Raw genomic sequence first — 23,489 nt, 5'->3', positions numbered from 1 at the left:
AGTAAATATGTTATTCACCTTTTGCTGACCTCTGTCCACCTGGAGAAAGAGTGTTTGTTTTTCTATGATATGACCAACATCCATTGTATTTGTAGGTACTTGATCTATTTTAGTAATAATTGAATGCACCTTGCATTTATAGGTGAAAAAAAAATACTTTCTAAATTATTTATACATTATATTCTGGGGGGAAAAAAAAAGAGAGAGAGAGACATGTTTGTCTTCCTTCTGAATCTTCAGACAACTGTACTACATTTGATGCATATCTGGAGGTAACAGGCTTTGAAGCAGGCACTGAACATATGATTAATACATGTTAGAATTATCTTTTTGCCTTCACTCAGTGAAGCCAAGAGCCGGGCTGAGAAAAAGTCAAATTGTAGTGTAAACAGAAGTCTTCAAAATTATTCAAAAATTGTCACTATTTTCAAGTATCCTTCATCATCACTTATTTAGAGTCCCTGAATGGCTTTTTAAATCTTCTGCAAGCACATAAATGAGAGGATAGGAATACAACATCAGCTCTGAATGGGGTTTCAGAACTGGTGTGCAAAAGAAGCAGCAAGAAAAGCTCTTGGAATTCATTTGTGAATCTTAGGAGGATCTTACTCTGTAAATCTTCCAAAGTTTTCCAAGATTTAAGATGTCTGCAAGAGGCATAGAACAACTCTTTGCATTGTCACTCTGGCAACTTTACAGGTAGCTCTTATGGCATCCAGCAGGTCATCCATCCATCCATCCATCCATCCATCCATCCATCCATCCATCCATCCATCCAACCATCCCACCCTGTTATTTTTGCATTCTGTCCCTGCCCAATCACGAATCCTAATACCTAAAGAGTTCTTGAAGTTGTTCCACTGAATGCCAGAGGCAGCTTGACTTCATCACACTGGAAAACTGCTCACAGAGGGACTGGTACCTGGAATGTGGGGAAACACCCTGATTATTACCATTTTTCTTTGGTTGCTGCATTCCTAGTACTCCTTAGCAGTACTTTTCCAAGCAGACTGTTGAACAGCAAAACAGGATAATGTCATGTTGAAACTCTCCTTGCAGTTTTTTAGTGATTCACTGTTAGTATCAGTGATATTAAGCATCTTTGTGTTTTTCAATAACGAGGCACAAATGTATAGAGACTGCAGAAATTGTGACTGTGTTACAGGGAGTAGAATTTAATCTTTGGCCTTCAATTTGACTAAGTAATTTTTTAGATTTGTTGCTGTTGTTGCAGGCTGCAGTGTATACTGGACAAAAATACTCATTCAGTCTTTCATTACTGAACAGAACTTTTATTTTGTAAAGTAACTGATATGTGCCTTGGAAGGTCACAAAGCATTTACAGTATGTAGCCTGTAAAATTCATTCAAAAGTTAAAAAGTGAAAATGCATCCAAAATTATTATGGTCAAGTACATGTATTCAGAAAGATTTTTTCTAACCTACAATTGAATTCTTTCTATAATTTTACTAGGGAGACAGAAGAATATAGTGTACTTAGAAACAATATAGAATAAGCTGAAAGAAACACTTTAAGAAATTATGTAGTGCCTACAAGCCAGCATTATGGCAGTAAAACAATGACAATTACTAAAGACTGTTTAGGGGATTCATAGCTTTAATTTGTGTGTTGCATCTAATTTACATTGTCAAATCCTTGTCATACTAAGATAATGCTTTATATTTACATAGTGTCTTTCATTTAAATGGCTTCCAAAGTGCTTCATATGTTGCTTCATGTACAGTTTACATCAGCTTAATCCATTACATTAATACAGCTGTCTCTGTAGTGAAATACAGCAGCTATTGATGTCTGTATAGTAAAGGCTATGCACAGCTTCAAGAGGGAAAATGCCTTCGAAATCTGTAGAAAAGATTACAGAGAAAGTAATGCCAAGTTACAATTTTCCTTGACCACTAAATTGGCAATTAAATTGCATGTGTTGAGAGTTTGGTATAAAGTGCAGTTGGTTGGGTCCTCTTGTTTTTTATCCTGTCATGGGCCCCTGAAAGTGCACCAGCACATTTGATCTTTGTGCTGTGATGAAAGGTGACTGAAGAACCACCAGTATCACTTTGTTCAGTGCACAAATGTTACGCTAAATATTCCCACCTAGTATTTCACCCATCTAGTCTGTGCAGTGTGATGAGCTCCAAGCGCCAGGTTACTTGGTTTATTGTTAGTGGGTGGGCAGGGCTGGATGTCCCAGTGAATTCCACAAGAAATGTCTGTTGCTGATATTTATGAGATTCTTATTCCTGGTTGCTTGAGAAAGCAAACCTTTGTGATCACTCTGAAAATTCATTTGTCCTTGGAAATATTCCAGATACAGAGCTATAGAAAATACATCATTTCCTTAACAAGTGCTGGCCACTCAGGTGCACACATACTGAATGAGGGTGCAAAGGAAAAGACAGACAAAGAGCAAGCAGATTGTAAAGATTCATGTTTTCAGGAAAGGAGACAGACAAAATATGGTTGTGAAAGCAGTGGACTTCAGTGAGAAGGGCACATACAATAATACAGTTTCCCCGTGGAGCTTCTCAAAGACACATGTGAATTAATATATCCCATTGTTTCTCATCTTTTATGATACATAGATGAGGGAACAAACGCATGAGAGTAGCACAGAATACCTTCACCTGGAATGTTGCCCTGATAAATGCAAAGTGACATGCAGTTTTAATTTGTTTGTTCTTGACTGGGAATCACAGCATGCAGAATCTTAATGAGCCATGGGGTAGCGATCACCAACCTCAGACACGTTTATCTTGCATTGTGTTTGCTGCTGTGGCAGCTCTTTAATTTGGGTATATCAGTACCCCACACTGAGACGGTTTTTCGGTGGCTTCGTAAAGGTATTAAGGCTATTACTGCATGCTCATGCTGCTGCTGGACAGTGGACATTCAGGTGATTCTGATGCAGTTAAGTTTCATTTGTTCCTCTGTGCTCTGAGAAACCACTAAGTAAAACCTCCCTTACTACAGAAGCTTTAAGTAAGGCTGGCAAATAAGAATCCAATTTTCATACAGGTTAGGTACCATTTCCAGTTTTCTTTGAGGCTGAGATGGGGTTAGTGCCTGGATTCTCAGGTGATAACATTTTACAAAGTGATCTTTTCACGTATCTGCCCCGTGGCAGAAATCTGTTTTTTCCTGAGACCCTACTGAGCTGTTTTGCTGTTCAGTGAGATCTGTCACTGTACTGTCCCACCAGTTCACCACAGAGCTCAGTGTGGCGGAGGATTTGGCTCAGGGTTATATTATATCTTGGCTCTGCCAGGAAACAGCTACTAAAATTAAGCTGTAATTCAATTTCTTTGTTTCCCCACTTGTCTTCTCCCTTTAGCTAGCCTTTGATGCAGGCCTGATTATTCTCAGTAGATAACTGCCACCTTGAATTTCCTAAACACAGTAAGATAAAATTCCTGCTAGCTTGGAACCATAATTTTTCATTTTGTCTTTTCAAGCTTTGCACATAGTTTGGAGCAGGCACGCAAGATCCAGGGCAATGCAGCACATCAGTCCACAGAGCAAGTTAACCCACGTGTATTCAAATGCTCAGTTGTAGTAAATGAACATAGCTCCTTCCAGCAAATGCAACTCTGGCCCAGGGTATTTAACTTCTAAGTTATTATTCTTAATATGGGTCCAGATGATAGCAGTTTAAATAAAGCACTGAACTCATCTATTTTATTCTTAATTTATAGTGGTGCTTAGGGGATGTGCAGATATTTAAAAAGAGTGAAATCAATTAACTTGTGATCTAATTATTTATGTTAGCCACTATGGGGTTTTATTTTAGAGCACTGGTTCAGACTCTACCAGTTAAGCACTCTGCTCAGAGAATATAAACCTTTCCTTTTGAAATATGATAAACCTGTGGTTATCTTTCTCTCTGTTTGCAAATATATTTCCTATTTTTATCCTTTCATAGGTTTTAAATTCCCTTCTTCTGTTTTTGAAAGAGACTCAGTATAAATAGAACAGATATTTCTAAATACTAGGAATTCTATTCTTTATATAAAGGTGGCTGAACAGGCAAAAGGGTTCACGTTCTAGATAATAAACACTGCATTTTTCTGGACCTTTCTATTTCACAGTAGATGCTTGTCTTTTGCATCACAAATCTGTGATTTATTACACTTTTCACATTATAAATTTAGAGTAGACCCATGTGCCAACCTCGGTGATTTGAACATTCTGCTTTTTCATCCGTCTTGAACAGATCTTAGTCTACTATTCCAGACAGCTTCAAATACCCTCTGTGTTTATATGGTCATTTCTCAAATGCAAAGAATGCCAGGGGTGAGTGGAATTATTTGGCTTGGCACAGCCTTTGCCTGCAGACGCTGTCATTTCCTTGATCTGCAGGTGTCAGAAGCTCCACAGTTTTATGCCCTCAGCAAGTTTATGTGCCCTTTCTGCACTACTAACTCAGTGCAGTTGGAGCTACTGAGAACCCTTCCTAAATAAGGAGAAAATAAGAATGCAGAAGAAAGCCAACCCTTGAATTAGATATCCTTAAACTGACTTTCAGTGCTTTTTGAACTAGCTGGCACATCATGGCAATCTTTTCCATCAAAATCTGGCACTGGTGGGGTAAGCAGAATAAATTTATCTCACTGGTTTCACAATAATGTACCTGAATAATATTGCCAGATCTTTAAATATTTTACCCAAAGAGATCTTACTGTTCCCAGGGTGATCCAGGGATTATTGAAGACTTAGTTGAATCAGACTAGTGGATTAAGGAACAGATTTTTCAGAAGGATCAATATGAATTAGGAACATATGCCCAGTCAAATCTAAGGGTTAGAATCTTTAGGATTGGGTTCTTTGAAGTCCAGTCACCCTTTTACATCACTAAATAAGAATTGTTTGGTACTGAACCCTTGGTGGGAAAAAGTGTGGCCCTTATGGTTCTAATGTCTCTTTTTATCGATACTCAGGCTGAGATAATGTGAAATAATACAAAAATATACCTTGGGCTAATCGCTTATTTTCGATTAGCAGTGTCCAAGAGGGCTTTCCAGTGACAGCATTTTGCTGAGCAGGAAGGAATACAGCCTTGGTAATCATTCCTCTCTGCACTGGGTTTCTATTGGCAAGGTTTTGGTAGTGTGGGGGCTACAGGGATGGCTTCTGTGAGAAGCTGCTAGAAACTTCTCCTATGTCCAACAGCACCAAAACCACTGGCTCCAAGATGGACCTGCCGCTGGCCAAGGCCCAGCCCAGCAGCAACAGTGGTAGGGTCTCTGGGAAAACATAGTTAAGAAGGGGAAAAAAGCCACTGCACAACAGCAGCTGGAAGAGAAGAATGAAAATACACAAGAAAAACAACTCTGTAGACACTAAGGTCTTTAAGAAAGGATGGAGAGGAGGTGCTCCAATAGCAGAGATTCCCCTGCAGCCCATAGTGGGGACCATGGTGAGGCTGGCTGTATCCCCTGCAGCCTGTGGAGGCCAATGGTGGAACAGAACTCCACAAGGTACCCATGGAATTTAATGGTGGAGAAGATCTCCACCTGAAGCCTGTTGAGGACCTCACACCAGAGCAGGTGGTTACCCGAAGGAGGCTGTGACCATGTGAGAAGCCTGCGTTGGAGCAGGGTCCTGGCAGGACCTGTGGACCCATAGAGAGAAAAGCCTGCTCTGGAGCAGGTTTGCTGGCAGGACTTGTGACCCTGGAGGGAGAACCCACACTGGAGTGGTGTGTTCCTGAAGGACTTTCATTGGAGAAGTTCGTGAAGGACTGTCTCCCATGGGAGTGACTCCACATTGGAGCAGGGGAAGAATGTGAGGAGTCCTCACCCTGAGGAGGAAGGAGATGCTGAAGGGTAGGAGAAAAATCGGTAGTAAAGTTAAGCCTGGGAAGAAGGCAGGGCAGGGGGGATGGAGGGAGGTGTTTTAGGATTTAGTTTTTTATTTCTCATTATCCTACTGATGAGTAACAAATTGAACTAATTTCCCCAAGTTGAGTCTGTTGTGCCCATGATGGTAACGAGTGAGTGATCTCTCCCTGTCCGTATCTTGATCCGTGAGTCTTTCATTATATTTTCTTTCCCCTGTCCAGTTGAGAAGGGGAGTGAAAAGCGGCTTTGATGGGCACCTGGCATTCAGCCAGGGTTGACCCACCACACTCTTGTTATTTCCAAGATTCTTAATAGTGCTTTTCTTTTGATTTGTTTCAAATCAAGCAAAAATATTATTATATTATCACTTAGGGTTAATTAAACTGCAAATGAGCTTAATGATCTGTCTGAAACAGCTCAATCACAACCTGTTACATATTAACTACCAAAATCAAAAGAATCTTCACATTCTTTGTTAAACATATCAAAGAAGATAGAAATAGCAAATTATTAATGTCATCCTTTTATAAAATCAAGTTTGAGGCTGGAAAGCTTGAACTGAATGCATACATTCAAATTATGCAGCTAAACTGAAAAAGGGGTTGAAAATTTAAGTCAAATCTATTGGAAGAAAAAAAAAAAGATAACTGAACACAGGAAAAGACATAGTTGTCTCCTCCATATTTTCTGTGAGGAAATCAATTTTACCTACTGTTTGTCCAGACTGAGAAATCGATATATTAATAAAATGCCATTTTCTGGATTCAGTATTCTCACAAAATTTTCTGTAGTGTTATGACTTTGTGTGGTCTGTAAGGCAGAACAAAAGACATTTATTCTATTCAGGTCTTGAAGCTACTTGGGTGATATTTTTCCTTTGGGTGATATAATGTCACCGATGATGTAGCTTTTAAGCTGTGCACAAATGGCAAAACCTATTTGTGTCATTAAAGTTTGTAATTTTGGACTTTTGAAGGCTTAATCCCTAGAAATGCTAAGATTTCCTAATGATCTATAATGGTACTGCTGATGTTCAGCACTTCTCAGGATTAGGTATGTTATCATTCTGGTTTATCCACCTATAAAGCAGGTATTATCTTATCACTCTTATATACGGTGCTTTTAGCACGTCAGCCTCAAGTACTTGAAAGGTGATGAGTATTATTAAGTCTGACCCTTACAAGCTTTTCCTATGGGTTGCTTAATGTTTTTCCTACATAAATAAGAATGATGTTATACTCTGTTTGCCTGGATAGTAAATTAGAGAATTTTCTCATAGGGCTTGGCTAGCTGAAGAGTGCAGCAGTGCAACAAACTTTACAAGGTCATAAAAAATTCTTCTACTGAAAAAAAGATAGTTATAACTTATAGTTATGCAGACAAAGTGGTAGCATGAGGTCTAATTATTTTTGAGTCTCTTAGAGCAACCTCCCCCCCAAAAAATAGTATGGGAACACTTTATGTGAAAAATGGAGGGTTTTTTTGTATTGATAACAGTGTAACAAAAAATAACAGGGATGAGGGAATTTATGAAAATAATAGTCTGAAGTGCAAAACTGGATTATTTGTAGGTAACAGTACATTAGAGGGTAAGGATGGGCTGTATTAGTCGGCCTCCTCTTCTGCTTAGCTGTGTGTATAATTCCCTTTCTGATAGCGTCTGTGTCTATGTGGCGCTGTATGTCTTTTCAGGATTCACTTTTCCACTAATACGAGATGAACTGTCATCTTGTGATCAGAATCTTCCAAAACTTGATTCCTATCCCATTGCTGCTTATCTGCCATCTATTAAATGGAGAGCAGCTGTAATGTGCTACCTCGTATTTTGTGAGTGAAAATGTATAATTTAGAGCCTATAACATTCCATTTCAGTCAAGGATTACAGCTTTCTCCTGTTGTGGTAAATAATTCATGCCGGCTTGGGTTTTCATGTCTGTGTGGTCATTACCTGCAAATAGTAACGGTTGCCTCTATGTTGTTTTTGTTTGTTTTTTCTAGTTTCAAGCCACAGTAAAGGAAGGAGTCACAGGTGTAATAGTGAACTTAACCGTTGGTGACCGAGATGACCCAGCAACTGGAGCATGGAGAGCTGTCTACACCATTATTAATGGAAATCCAGGGCAGAGTTTTGAAATCCATACCAATCCCCAGACTAATGAGGGAATGCTCTCAGTTGTCAAAGTAAGTGCAGTTTGCTGTTGTACTGTATTATTACTCTAAGGTCCACCCACTGCACTTACCGCATGAAAGAAGGCACAACAAGAATAAGTTACTCAAAAATATATAGTTGGCTACCAGCCTTTGTCCAAACAGGTGTAACCGCTTCTGTCACAGTAACCTTACTCCTTTAGTCATAAGGACCTGCCTGTTGATAACTATATTGCCATTGTGCTTAAATAACAGCTAGTTTTGTGGTAAGCATCACAATTAATAGTGACACTTTACAACAAAGTTTTGATTGTGACTCAGGGTACAGTCAGAATTCAAGGGCCATGTTTCATTCCCAGAGAACGCGGATGCAAATACCAGGGAAGTGTGGGACGTGGCTTCATACTGAACTGGAGAGACACCTTTGTAGCCGCAGTTGTAAAGTATTGTGAAAAAAAAAATAATATGTGTTTGTATGAAGATTAGCTTAGATCTCATGCTTAATAAATCTAAATATCTATATATATTTCCCTGGTTGTTGCCTGTACTGGAATTTTCTCTGTTTGACTTCAGAAGAGGCATTTTCAATTCTTAAGAAAAATTGGATGTTTTTCCACTGTGGTGCTTTTGATTTCAAGGCAGGAGTTGAGAAGATAGCTTTATGCTACTTGTCATAAGTAGCTACTAAGTATGACTCTGATTTGTTTGCTAAATGCATATTGTATCCTAAATAGGCATGTATATATGACAATTAAATTATATGTATGAGATGTGGAAAGAAAAAAAGTATATGGTCTTGGATAGAGGTACATCTCCATCTTTTGTCCATTACATTCATTATTTTTAATGTACTTCAGCATTATACACAATGGTAGTTATGAACTCTGACCAAGTCTCAGATGCCACAAATGCTGTTGTCCCTTTCTGGCTAATTCTGTCTTCTGCAAGTTTGCAATGAGGTACAAGGGAAAACTGTTAAGTACTGTCTTTACACCTTGCATTCTGATTTTATTATATGTTTTGCAGCCTTTAGATTATGAGATTTCGGCATTTCACACATTGCTGATCAAAGTAGAAAACGAAGACCCACTGATTCCAGACATTGCCTATGGCCCCAGTTCCACGGCAACAGTTCAGATCACGGTTGAGGATGTGAATGAAGGACCGGTTTTCCACCCAAACCCAATGAGAGTGACAAAACAAGAAAACATCCCCATTGGCAGCGTTGTGTTAACGGTAAATGCCACTGATCCAGATACTCTGCAACATCAGACTATCAGGTGAGTGCAGTATCCTCTAATTTCCATCCATCACAAAGGGAGTATGTCTTTTGCACCTGAAAATTTGCTTTCTAGTATAGAATTAAATTAGTCTGGGCTGAACATAAAAAGTGGCTTTTTTCTTTTGTTTTCTTTTTTTTTTTTTTCTTTCCCTGCAACAGAGAGATTCAGTATGATGGAAACAAAGAAATGCATTAGACAGAGGGCAATAGTTTTCCAACTACGAGATTACTGCAGGAGAACAAGTGTCATGGGCAATAGACATAGCTTTGCACAGTGTTTCAAAATGACAGCTTGTTTATTCCTCTTCCTTCATGAGAACCTGAGAAAACGTGTAAAAATTGAAAATGTGTATAGAAATAATTTATTTGTTTTACATATGGTTTAAGTCAGTTTGTGACGATTTATAACGTCCCTCAGTGAAATAATGACTGTCCATCTACATTCAAGGGCTGAGAAAATATTTCCCATTGAAACACTGAAGCTGCAGTGAGCTAGGACTTGGCCTTGCCCAGATAGATGAAAGTAAATTATTATTTCTGTGCTACGAGAATATAATCCTACACATGTGCTGCTATAAATTATATCATCAGAGTCATTACTATGATTATACTGGTAAAATAAAGGCCAAACAGGCACAATGCAGACTTTTAAATGAGATATTACACTAAATAGACAAGCAAGCAATGTTTTGTGTCTGCAAGAGGCAATGAATACCAAATTTATGTAGTGTGTGCTGTGTGAACAATGCACATCACCCCCAACAAAGTGTGTATCTGTCCAAAATTTGCAGATGGATCTAAACAAAAGAACAACAGAGAATCAGTAATGTTACTTTTTTCCTTTATTTTCATCCCATAGCAACTGAGATATGTCTAAACGCAGGGATATTTTTAGTTAGTTTTCTACATAAAACTTATAGGAGTGGCTGATGATTATTTGTAATCAGGAAATGTAGTTACTCTACTAGATATAACATCACAAAAGCATTTCAGGAACCATGAATAGTGTATAGAAACCACTTGTGCCATTGTCCACATTTAGATTGAATTTATTCTTTGAACATTCCATATCTGAACCAGATTCAAATTACTTATCTCTTTGAAAAACATGGCTTACTTTGTACCAATTCCTAAAGACAGCTGTACTTTTGAAGCAATTCTCTTTCTTATTCTTCAGCTTGAAGTGTTTTTGCAGACTGAGAAAAGATTTTCATTTAAAAACTCAAACAAGCTGACAAATATGTATTATATTGAAAAAAATATGACTCCAAGTATCTTAAGGCTCAAAAGCCTGTCCCTTGAGCTCCAGCTATTTGTCCGCGCACGATTAGCAGTGGACTTTCATGGTGTCAGCTCTTTCTGATCATATTTCAAAGGAACTCAAGGCAGAGGCAGAAACATCATCCTGGAAATAAGAACCACATACTCATGTTGGCCAGCTAAATCATGTAGGCAGCAAGTTTCATCTTACGCTGAATTATGCTGGTTTAAAACTAGGTTAGCACTGCCTTTCACAACTATTTCCTGTGAAAAGTGTGCAGTGAGCTTGGGACGATGGACGTTGGAGAAAGGAAGGAGCAGACAGAACCAGTGATTTTGCTCAACATGCACCTTCGGATGGAAAGTACTGTCAGCTCCTCTGGGATCACCCCAGAAAGAAAAGGAACCTGTTAAAGTTGGATCGCGTTTCTTAGATTCATTAACCTATTTTATTTTTATTTTAATTCCCTCTGCAGTTTCTGACTTTTTTAGAATTAAAAAATGAAAGAAATCCAGCAGGCCCCATTTTAATTATAACCCAACAATTTATTAATAGAACAGTAATGAAGTTTCTGAAATTTGATTTCTTAATCAGGGATCATTGTTATTTTTGTGCCAGATTTAAGAGTTTAATTTTGGGTGCTTCTTACCACCCTCTGAAATTTTAATCAGAAGTTTCAAGTGTACATGTCAATGAGAAGTTAAAGGCCAAATTTAATAACATTTTCTACCTTGGGAAATTAAAAGAAGAGCTTCACACTCTGAAATCCATTATTAACAGAAGATCTTAATTAAACACAGTTACGGTCCTCAGTATTTTTGTCTGTGTGAAGAGATTGGTTTCAGTATTTTTTCCTTTTTTGAATTCAACAAGTCCAAGATATTCAACAGTCAGATTTTTAACTACGTGTAAATAAGTTGTTTGCTGCAGTGTATTTGTAATTTTTAATTAAAGCAACGTTGTTCTCCTGGTTTCATGGTTTATCATGGCAATATATTTTTATTACCTACTGTGCTCTTGGATTTTAAATTATTTATGTAAATATATTATTGCGGTACTTATTCTCAGTAAGCCGTGTGACTCAATGCTTCAGAAATATCTTCACAAGAAAAATTTATTATAGCTCTAAAGCATATCTAATTCATTAAGCAAAATTAGAATGCAGGATTTGAAGCTGGAGAACTTAGTAAAGGGACCCAAACTGCAGTGAGTTTCATGGGAATATGAAAGGCGGCCAAAAATATCTGAAGCAATATATGTAAATCAGATATATATTTGTGTATGTGTTAATCTTTTTATCTGCACTCGAATCCAGTTGACCCGACATAGTGGCAGTGGGCTCTGGAAGCACCAGAACATGGTCTTAAGTGCTCAAGTCTCAACTGTTGCCATTTGAAAGCCAAATTTTGTTTGGAAGTTGACATCCTTTAATATGATCCTGGTCTCCTTATTTCACCATATCATTAATTTAGTGGAATTGCACACATATAAAACCAGTAGATCTCCATTTGTCTGAGACTGATCATGTCAGATGAGAACAGCCTGTGGTGGATCCAGCTGCCCGATAACCCGCAGCTGTAGCACTGCCCTCGTAATGGCTGCGGGTTTCATCGCTCTGCTGGTCTGAAAATGGCAGTAGAGTCATGTTTATTATTGTCATAATTTCCAAATAACAGCTACTGGTCTATCTGAAAGGTGGGCAGACTCTTGTTACTCTTTATGTAAAGTACATATTTCTATACTGCAGTGTGTATGTTTCATCCTTGAATATCAGACCATGGGGAAAAGGCTGAACCTAACAGATGCTGAATCAAACCTGATCGCATTTGTTTGTTTGTCATTTCACCAAGCACCATTGGACAATGGACTGGCCATTGAGTTCAGGAATGTGATTTTTTTACTACTGGGCCGCATTTTGCTTTATATTTTATCATCTTAACTTTGGGGTCGGTGCCTAGGGAGGTGGTGGAAGTGCATGGAAATGTTTCAAACACTTATCAGTAGCAACCATGATCTATGTACTCTTTGTCAAAAAAAGATTGCCTAAAATTCTGTAAACCAGTGCTGAAACTACACAGAAGTGGGATTTACAGTCCAGTGAGTTTCTTTCATATCTCAAATACATGAGAGAACTAAGGAGAATTCACTGGAAAAAGCAAGTTTACTTCTGTTACTTCTCTTTACTGCCAATCACCACCCCTACATGTTGAAAATATATATGCTGTGAATTACAAAGACAATTCAAAAAGCCTTTTTCATGTCTCTTGCCAGGATTCTTTCAGAGATCTTGAACCCCCTCTGAAGAAGGAAAAGGCTCCAAATCACCTTCCTCACAAACACTTAAGGGATCAATTTTGCATACTTGCTTGCACATCAAGCCCTTTTAAAGCACTTTTGTTGCAGGTGGAGGTCAATAAACTTGCTTTTTGGGATATGCTACGGTCACTTAGAGAAATACTTGATAATGAGAGAGGGATAGAAAGTCTTAAAGAGTGAATGCTTATGAAGGAGCATACTTAGTCATTGTTAAATATGTCTCCTAGAGTCTGAAGGACTTGTCTTTGATTCCTAACAACAGGAGATTTGTTTTCCTTGTACAGACAGAAGAATAGTTCTACTGTTATAAATGAATGGCTGAGCTACACTCTCAGCATGCAGTGCCAGAGTTTTTCACCGTAAGTTACACCCAAGAGCATCTCAAGTTGGCTCTGCAGTTTTATTTATGGTCTGCCTGAATCCAGCCATTGGGAATTTGTAGCGCATCTCTAGATCAGAAGTTGCTGTATATTGGACAGTGTAAATTGTTTTTCTTTTCCTTTCTCTTTTTTAAGTTAGAAGGAAAGCCAGGTAGAAAGGAAATCTGCTTGAAGCACGAAGTTTTTCCTCGTCTGTCTTTCCTGCAAAATTTCAAAATGCAGAAACACTAACTCTGGAGAGCTGTGTATATTGAAGTATCCAGTAAACAATGCCAGGAAAGGAGAGTTTTAATCATTGCTGAAAGAAATTCCCTCTTGCTACACAACTACCAGCTATAAATTCAGTTACTCACTAGTCAGCCATTAGCTCAACAGTATCCTATGTAACAGTCTTTGCTGAAATGGTCTTGAATGTGTTAATATTATCTGTGTTCATAATCACTGCGATATGTTTTATTATCATAATAATATATTCAAAGGGAAAAATTAATGTAAAAATACAGTATCACAGTATGTTTGGGATTGGAAGGGACCTCAAAAGATCATCTAGTCCAATCCCCCTGCCTGAGCAGGAATTCTTGTTAGAAGATCGCATTTTTAAAATTTCCCAACTGTTCCTACTCTGTTGGCATAAATCATACCTAATATGTTGATATTAAAGCTGTAGATGATAGAATTGAGAATCTGTGTTTCCGTGTAATCAAATAAGTCATAGAAACCAATTTTAACTTCCCTCGGTATTACTTGATGAATCCTAAATTCTTGATTAATAAGGATGAATGTAACATTTAAGGGGGAGTTTAATTAGACCCTCTGTCTTTATCCTGCATGACAATATTATGCCACATTATGATTTCAACCATGTCAGCACTCAGAATGAATGGCTGTGAACTGTGAAATTATAGGGCACATTTTTCATGTCACTGACTAAACAATATTGCAGATCTTCTTGAGAAATATAACAATAGAATATATCAGTCACAAGTTATGCTTGCAGTGGAAGTCAGATCTTGACAATAACTCACTTTGTCATTACTGCTCTCTTCTAGTTTCAGAAAAGGCAGGATTTTTCCTCTGAAAGAAGTAAAGAGTATCTTGATTATAATAAGTTGGCTATCAAGTTTGGTGACACTGTATGAGGAGACAGGTTGACAGGGAGGGAGTGGTGTGAATTTCTGTTAATATTGTAAAGCCGTTGAATTCCTGAGTCCCACTCAGCCAAGTTAGGTCACATGTGCACATCCATATGTAGTTAAAACTATCAGCGGTGCTTTGACAGAAATTTATTTGGACTGGTAATATGTAAGATTGTAGCGCCAGTGGCCAGCATTATGTTATACAAAGGCAAAAGCTGGAAAACTGAGCTCTTTTATTAAAGTTTTCCAGGAAGACTGGTAACACATCTAGGCCAGAATTCTGTCATCAAGTGGAAATATATAATTCTGTCATTCTTTCGGTTTTTGTGGAGTTTAGCACTTCTGTCTTTTAAGCAGGTAAAGGTCTCAGATGACACCAGAGCGGGTGCTGTCTGGAATTCAAGTCCTGATTGGAAAAGGAAAACACTGTCATTCTTTCATGGCTTTTTGCCTTCCTGTGAAGATCTGAGTTGCCAATATTATGTCTATTTTCATTAATTTGCCATCTCCAGAATATAGACAGAATAAACCATGGACACATTCAGTTCAGTGGTGAAATTCCCACGGAGTCTGGATTTAGGATTTCATCTTGGAGCAGAAGCTTTCCCAAATACTCAGAACTTCTGTCATATGTTTGCAGATGCTGCTCAGCTGCGAGACATCCCTGGTCTGTGCATTTCAAGGCATAAAGAACCCACCTCCTTTCAAACTCACAGATGGTTGTTCTTGGAGTGGAATTTAAGTTCAGTGAGGAAATTGTCAGAAGGTTTAAGCACTCATTTTTACTAAATTGAGCTCTGCAATGTTACTGTAATAGGAAAAAAGTCTTGTAGAGTTCAATTGGATTTTTTCTATTAACTCAGTAATAAGGATGCCAATTTCTGTAAAATAGTTTCTGAGTAAGAGTGAAATTATGCACTTTGTTAAGCAGCAGCAAGCCTGCAGATCCATTCTTGGTTCGAATGTGAATTGCTAGGGACTGACTTCTTCCTAATTTTATGACCATTATCATCTAGGTAAATAGGCCTACAGAGACACGCATGCCTACTCTACATATAGCTAGATAATTGTTATCCCTGTGATCCCTTGGGGCAGCTCCACTGGGTAGTACTTAGCATAGCATTGCCTTGGAGATACTAACCTGTCTCACCCAGATTTCATTGAAGAGGCCAAACCCTGGAGAATTTTTACACATTTACCTATTTTAATGGGCCTGTCAGAATAATATTTCCTCTCTTTCCTTTCATATGGGAAATTTCCAATAGAATTCTACCTGCCTAAGGCTCAACCTCTCTGGAGATTGAGCCCTGGGTCATTGGTAGCATTTTATACATAAAAAAAAAAAACAAATGCAGCCACGGAGTTTATCTGATAATGCTTCAGGCTAAAACAAGGTATTTTTGTATTAGTAAGGCACAAGGTTTGCAGCTTCCAAACGGAGCACTCTAGAGTTGCTTCTGGCCCTGGAAGATTCTAAGCTATTAACTAATGTTTGAAACACATTTTAATAGAGAAAGAAAACAGTTTTGCATATCTCCATATCCATTGTGTTAAGTTAGTTTGACTTATGGAATCTGTGACAGAGTTTAGGTTTTTAAGGAACAAAAAAAAGAAAAGAAAAAGCCCATAATAGCTTCAAGCATTGTATAACTGTAACTCTTTGAATGAGTCCTTATACACTTAGGTGAGATTTTTCATTTCAGCTTCTGTCACTTTAGGAAAAAAATAGCAGATACTTTTAGCTTTAAAGGTCTTGAGACATCTGTTTTTTTGTCTGTCAAATTGTAACATTAAAATTCATCCCACAGTGATGCTGTGGAGCTGCATTGAAGGCGGCTGGCAAAACATTTGGATCCCTAATGACAAGGGAAAAGTGCATGAGAAGTTTAACTCTTGGACATCCAGCTCAGGGTTAAATAGCACAGAGTCACTGAGACATAAGGGTTAATAAGAAGCTTAGGAGAGGATTAAATAACTTGGATTTACAGAGCACTATATATAGTGTGCACTGAATACAATAGATATCAAGCAGAAATTAAAGCTATATATATATGACTAAATAGTGGGAGACTGTTGGTGAAGTATTTGCCTCATTGGTACCAGACTGCAGTCAAACAAGGCCTAGATATAAAGTTTATCAGCAACAGTCAGTGTGGCAAAATAAGGTTAAATTAACAGCTGTCATTTTTTTATTTCCTGTCTTTTCAGTACTTAATTCCTTTAACGTTTAATAAAAGCTCCTTTTGTGTTATAAATGAATACTTATGTGGAACTTTTTCCTCTAACTTCCTCGAGTGTTCCATCATTGCTCAGCAGATTTCTTAACTGACACACATTTGTCATGTTGCTTAATGTACATCTGAAAGGGGCTTGGCCTTTATGATGATGAACATGATAAAAAAATAGTGCTGTATATAGTAGATTTGTAGTAGGCAGTATATCAGAGCAAGCGTCCAGATGTACATGCTTTCTAATCACCAAAGGAACATTACTGAGCAGTGTTGAAACGCAAATGCACCTTTTAGCAAATAAAGAATATCCTTTAATTTTCTATTTATTTAAAAAAGCATGGGGTTTTTTATAGGTCATGTATTACATGTTGAAATATATATGGGAGGGACACTTTCGCAATCTCCGTCTATCTTGTGACATGCTTTGCAGAATATCTAGCAGAATCAATTTCTGTCAGTATTCTCTCTTAATATTTACATGTGCAGACCCAAATTTGTTTTGCAATAACATCAGTTAGACAAGAGACATTACAATGAATATCCACTGAGTGAATACAGCTGACTCTGGAATCTGACTTTTACTGGGGTTTTTTTGACAAGTAAAAAGTAGTATTTCATTTTTTAACATCCCTTGAAGGCACAGGCAGAAACAGAGGTGTCGGGGGGTGGATTCAGCACAGCAACCTATAACAAATATAACGACCTGGACTTGATGACATTATAAATAAAACAACTGAGACACAGTTATACACAATCTTGAAAAGCGATAAGGGCCAGACAGGTAGGAGGGAAGTCCGTGGATTTTAAAGTGCATTTGGACAGCTTGAACACCTGAGAATCTGATTCATAGGGATTAGAAAAGGTAAAACACACTTCCCTTTTCATTCGTCGTGGCCATTAAAGACAGTGAGTTAGGCAAGCAAAAGAAACTGGCCTAAAATAAAGGAAAATATGTGACATGATATCACGCATTGCTCCAACATTTAGGACAGCAAGTGGCTGCATGTTTTTTGGATAGGCCAGTGTATCCAGTCAAATAAACCTCAGATAGGAGATTGCCTATTATTATGAAAAGAATAAAAGAGAATTAATTTTCCTTTGTAAGAATTGCACCCATGAAGTGCATAGTATTTTCAAAATCAGCTGGAAAAAAAAATTGAAAGTTAATTTATTATTAGCAAGGTATAAATGTGCTATTTTCTTTATATATATATGCTGTACATATATATATATATATAGTATGTGAATTTTTCTTGGATGTTATATACTTTATCATACATGCTACTGAATTTCTCACCTGCTCTTTCCATCTTTGTTGGAAAGTATTTTTAGTCGGTGGGTATTAGTTCCTCTGGGCTACTTAACTATACAAAAGCAGCCAGGCAGTCTGTTTTCCTGCTACAAATACAGTTATTTTTAAACAAAGCTAAACTAAAGAACTAAAAGGAAAAACATCTTAATTGCTGCAATAATAACACCAGAGTGACATATTTTATTGAATTAGTTGAGTTCCATTTCTATGGAAACAAAGTTATTAATTTGTTGGCTCTTCACTGATTTATAACCCCTATGAGAATTTCTAGTTCTTCCAGCTGAAGTCAGACCATTAATCAAATATTAGACAGCGTTGTGTATATTTTTCACATAGTGACATCAAATTACCATTATCATCTTCATGAATTGTAGTATGCAGCTGAAAACATAATCTGATGCTAAGCAGTAATAAGGATATGTGTTTTACTAAAACATCACTTTAGTGCAAGTTTTTACATAAGTGCCTCTATAGTTTTCCAAAAGTAATGCCTACACAGAGCAATTCTCATATCTGTGTGAATAATTCATAGAATTTCCTTGAGAAAGCCTTCTTGGATAAATTTATTTGCATGTGCTTGTGTGTGTATAAAATATTTTTCATAAAGAAACTAGGAATTTAGAGGAAATATAGGAACATATAGGCTACTAAAAAAAAAAAAAAAGTTAATAAAAGTCAAACTCTTTACAAAAAATACATCCTTATTTCCTGCTCCTGCACTGACCTTTTGAGAATTCAATCTTCACAACAGATGTTTAGTAGTTTAAATGGGGAACAAAAAGTTAAATAACTCCTAACTCGCTCATCGGTTGGATCCCAGCTGTGACCAAAATCAGTCTGATTTGATTCTGTTTCATTTTAAAATATTTTGACTGTGTTAGGAACTCCCTGTATCTCCTAGAATCATAGTTTATGTTGGAAGAGACCTTTGAAAGTCACCTAGTCCAACACTCCTGCACTGGAGTTCAGCAAAGCCTGCTCGGGCAGTGCTCTCATGTGAGAACAAACAAGATTCAAGCCACATTTTTTTGCCTGGATTGGGCTCAACTCCCAGGATCAGTGTTTTTTACTTTGGTGAAGTCTGGATTCCAATGTGGATCTTTGCCACTAAAGATTATACCTGTCAAATATGTGAAAACACTTTCTTATAATCAGGGGATTAGCAACCAGTGCCTCACCAAAGTGAGATTCTGGAGAGGGAAACCTGCACCAGCTGCATATTTGACACTGGTTGTCTCACACAGGCAGTTCAAACAGAGCTGGAGGGACAGTGTTATGTGCTTGATGGGGAACAGAGAGGGAATGAGCAGAAATGGGGCTGCTTTTCCCACCAGGCCCTGAACTGCAACCTGCCAAGAAACTCTGAGGCTTTTCTAACTCAGCAGAACATTATTGCTTTCCTATCATCTCTTGTGTTACGGCAAACGCCTTAGAAATAGCTGAATCTTAGAAAAAAATCCGGTGCAAGTTCAGCCAACTCAGGAAAGCCCCAGCTCTGTCAGCACAGGAAACTACTTCCATTACTTTTCTGGCAGTATCAGCTTCTTCACAGATTTTCTTCCTGAATTGCGACTTATTGCACGGTCGATTTATTGTGTGTTAAATTTTGTCCTTTCATACGCTAGTCATTTTTTTTTTATTTTTCTTTTGTTGCCAAGCTATGAGAACACTAGTGAAAATATTTATGCTGGGTTATCACAGTAAATATACTTTTACGTAAATATTTTGGCTGAAATACATGATATAAACAGGGAAGCCCTTAAGCCCTTTTTTTTTTTTCTATTTCCTTGAAGAATAATCTTACGAATTAGGTCCCAGGCCTTTATAATGAAATTTTTGTTCCATAGAGTTACTTAGGGATAAGAAAATTGCCAGATGATTGATGTGACATCTCATCTGTGAATCGCTGTGTCTGTCCTTTACTGTAGTTAATTTTTCTTCACAGCAGGTACTTCACATTCCGGTTTAAGGGATGAATATTTCCCACTTTATCCAAGACAGAGACTCAGCCTCTTGTTCTTCATTGCTTGGACTTTTTCTCTTTCCCAATCTTGACTTGACAGACTGAGCAGACATTTCCTTCATGGCATCGCTTTCACGACTTTAACTGATAATGTCCAGGGATTTTAAGGTTGAGGTCTTGTGAGCCTGCAACTTACTTTCTAACAAAACGTTTATCTTGTCAACTATTTTGCTTTTTGCGATGATGATGCAGATTTCTGTGGTAGAAGAAATTTCAGCAAGATACTACATTTTCAAGGTCTCCTTAACTTTTAAGTAACTGGCACATTTTTCCCTAGTAAAAGTTGCAGTCTTTAATAAAAGAAAAAAAAAAAAACAACACTGACAAAAGCATCATATTGCACACTGAGGATCGTAATTTAATCTTCTGCTAGAGGTAATTATTTTCTTTACTAGTGAGCATGACCAAGATACGTCATACTTCTTCGTCTTTCAAATTCTAGTATAGATTCCCGCACATAAATCAAGCGAGCATTTCAGTTTTAATTCATTTGAAATGAATATTTTTCAGCACTCTTTCCTAGCATTTTCTCTGGCACCGAAGGGTAAAAATTATTACATGTAGTATGGGATAATATAGAGGAAAGTAGTGCTATTAATAATTCTGAATGCCTTGAGGACAGCCAGAAGCTGTGGTCCCAGAGATCCCACACGTGTATATTCAGATTTAATACTGTTCTTTCCATGTGTGTCATTTGTGAATATTTTTCACTTCCCAATCAACATCTGTAATTAATGGGACAAGTTGTGGATGCTTGGTATCAGTGGAAGTCATTCTGCTACATCTGCAGGAACCAGTTCAAAAAATGTCCTTCTTGGTATTTCTTGCTCCTCTGGCAATAGGGAGAATGGCTGATGATAGTTCTAGACTTTATTTTTAATTATTTTCAGAGTGACATGGACTTATTCAGCATCTCTGGGGTAACCTACTCCCAATGTCTTCTAGATTTATACTGGACTGTAATTCTTTGAAAAGTTTTGGGGAGGAAAAGGCAACAAAAAGGCGAATGTGAAAGGAACAGCTAAAGGAGCTCACAGGGGCGGCTGCTGCACTGACCTGTGCTTGGAAAGGCATCAGTATCACCAAGGCCTTCGGTCGGCATGGGACACAAACTGTGCCAAAACGATTATTCAGCATGTTCACCAATTCGTTACGCTTTCCTTTTGGAAATTAATTTCCAGAAATATTAATTCCCTTCCTTCCTTATGAGGCGAGTCCCAAAGTTAATTGATGTTAATAGGGGCCAGGGCTGGATTTTGTCAGTGTGTTTGTGTGGTGCAAACCTGCGCTGGAGCCCAGACCCGCAGCTCCCTGCCTTTCTGGGAGGGCTTCCAGGCAAAGGGGTTTTCTTTGTGCCTTTATTGTTAGGCAGGGCAAACCAGAGGTTTCATGGCAGCTGGCAGGAGTGATCCCTTGCTGGGACCAGTTGGTTCTGGGCAGTGGGATCCCCAGTCCCCTGGGAATGTATTGATCCCGATGGACTAATGCTTCATGGTACTGAGCCGCTTCTCATCTGCCCATCCCTCAGAAAAAAACAACTCTCACTGAATCTCTAGAAATGTGTTTTTTCATGGCTGTGTTCAATAGTGACACTTTAGAAGTGAATCTGCTGGGCTCTTATAAAAAAAATTCTGTCTTTTCAAGAGCTACCGGGACCCCCCGCGTGAAAGAGAAAACAGCAAATGGATTTGCCGGGGGAGAAGCTGCTTTTGCTGGCAGCGCAGTTGCAAAGAACTGGCATGTGCAGAAACTTGATAGAGTTTTACTGCCAAAACCTTCTCTAGGTAGTTTATAAAGAACTTGCAGCTCATCTCACGTTGATTAGCTTTTGGGGCACAATTGCTACAATGAAAAAACTTCTACTGATTTGCATGTGTTGACAATTATTCTAACAGCAACAACCTGATTATACCAGTGTGTTAGTCCCAGATATGGTGTATTATTCCCGAGCTTTAGGTATAATTCAGATAGTTATAGCCTCTGGGTTCATTTAACCATAGCCCTAATCACTTCTGATTAAAAAATACATAAATGAGTTTGTGCATTTTTTGTTGTTGTTACACCTCAGCTTCGAGGATATTTTTGCCCTGAAGGAAAAAGAAAAAATGAAAATTAGATTTCAGTATAGAGAAATGTTTGAAAGACTGTACAATAACAAAACGTCTTTTCCTTTTCATAACATTGTATTTAACTGCCTCATTATTACAATTTTAGTATTTTCATCTGATTAATTGCTGTAGATTTTGTTGGCGGGTTTTTTTATTATTATTTTTCTAGTTGTAATGACTCCCCTGTTACTTCCTTCATGTTTACCAAGAGTTTTACTCCTATTGTTTCTCCACACAACTAATTAGTCAACCATTTTCTCATCTGATATTTCTCAGTGGCGGGGGACTAGAAACTGAGTTTCATCTAGTTTTTCATTCTGTTTTGATCATGTCATTGTAGATAGACAATTGTAACAAAAGCCAACCTGCTAAACCATTGATGTGACAAGCAAAATAAAGCTGAAAGGATGAAGGTTTTTGCTCAGATGGTGAGATGGGGTGTGTAATTTTAAAAGTACCTTGCAGATGGAGAGGGAAGGCAATACTCTCTGCAAACTGGTCGCCTGGGGCCCAGGACCCGCTCCCAGTGCTAAAATCTAAGAGATTATTGCCGCAGCCCGAAAAACGCTTGGTCACTAGTGCGCGAGCAAAGGAGCTCGTTGCCTTTGAAGTCTGAGGCAGAACAGCGCTGACTTTTCTTTTTATAACACTGACTCAAATTTCCACTGTGCTCCCTCTGATTCAGTGAGCAGCAGGAGACAATATTGGATATATATTGATCTGCCATTAGCAGGAAGGGTAAGAGGCTGAAGTTCTCTCGGTTGACCTTTTGTGCTCTTCCGTATGCTCCAATTTGCCTGTATTGGCAATACTTCATTTTTGCTTGAATGAGATAGAAACATTTCTGTGAGAGGGAGGCTACTGAATTCTGTCTGCTGGGTCTGCACTTGGCTCTGAGCGAAGCCAAGAGAAAATTCCACAAATAGAGATATCTCAGCATTATAATCTCCTCCCACCCATATAAAACAATACTTATATTGCAGCCTCATTAACTGCAAAAGAGATTGAAGTAAGCAAATTTTCTGTTCTTTTTTTGGTTGGCTTGTTTTTAAAGAAAATCATTGCTCCCAAGATTTGTTGCTTATAGAAAATATACTTTAGGGAGAGGAGAATTTATTTTTTATTATTTCTAAGGGATTTTTTTTAAATTATACTTTATATTGGAAGTTTACTTTTGTAAACTGGAAATAGAATGTTACAATGTTTCTAAATGTAACAGGATATTGATATAGATGTGTCTGGAGTTTCCATGTTACTATTTTGTCTGCCTTTTTCAATATGTTGTATCCAAAAAACCTACACTTTCAGTCATAAAAATAATAATTGAAAACCAAACCTATTAGTTGAAATATTTCTGCAAAATCTGTTTTACATTTTCATCAGACTTTCGTGTGACTGGGCATGAGATGGATCCCAGCCAGGAGAGGCTGCAGCAGG

The 23,489-nt window shown here is 37.9% G+C and overlaps 1 protein-coding gene across 2 annotated transcripts in view; it reads left to right on the top strand.

Annotated features, from left to right (window-relative positions):
* CDH13 (cadherin 13) overlaps positions 1-23,489 on the top strand; it is a 459,967-nt gene that overhangs the window by 396,914 nt on the left and 39,564 nt on the right. For both annotated transcript variants that reach the window (XM_065848060.2, XM_065848059.2), the window contains exons 9-10: positions 7,854-8,036; positions 9,030-9,283. In XM_065848060.2, coding sequence (XP_065704132.1) covers positions 7,854-8,036; positions 9,030-9,283 — 437 coding nt within the window. The remainder of the gene's footprint in view (positions 1-7,853; positions 8,037-9,029; positions 9,284-23,489) is intronic.

The sequence above is a fragment of the Patagioenas fasciata genome, chromosome 13, assembly GCF_037038585.1.
Source record: "Patagioenas fasciata isolate bPatFas1 chromosome 13, bPatFas1.hap1, whole genome shotgun sequence".
Classification (NCBI taxonomy): domain Eukaryota; kingdom Metazoa; phylum Chordata; class Aves; order Columbiformes; family Columbidae; genus Patagioenas; species Patagioenas fasciata.
This window is presented reverse-complemented; position numbering and strand designations above follow the sequence as displayed.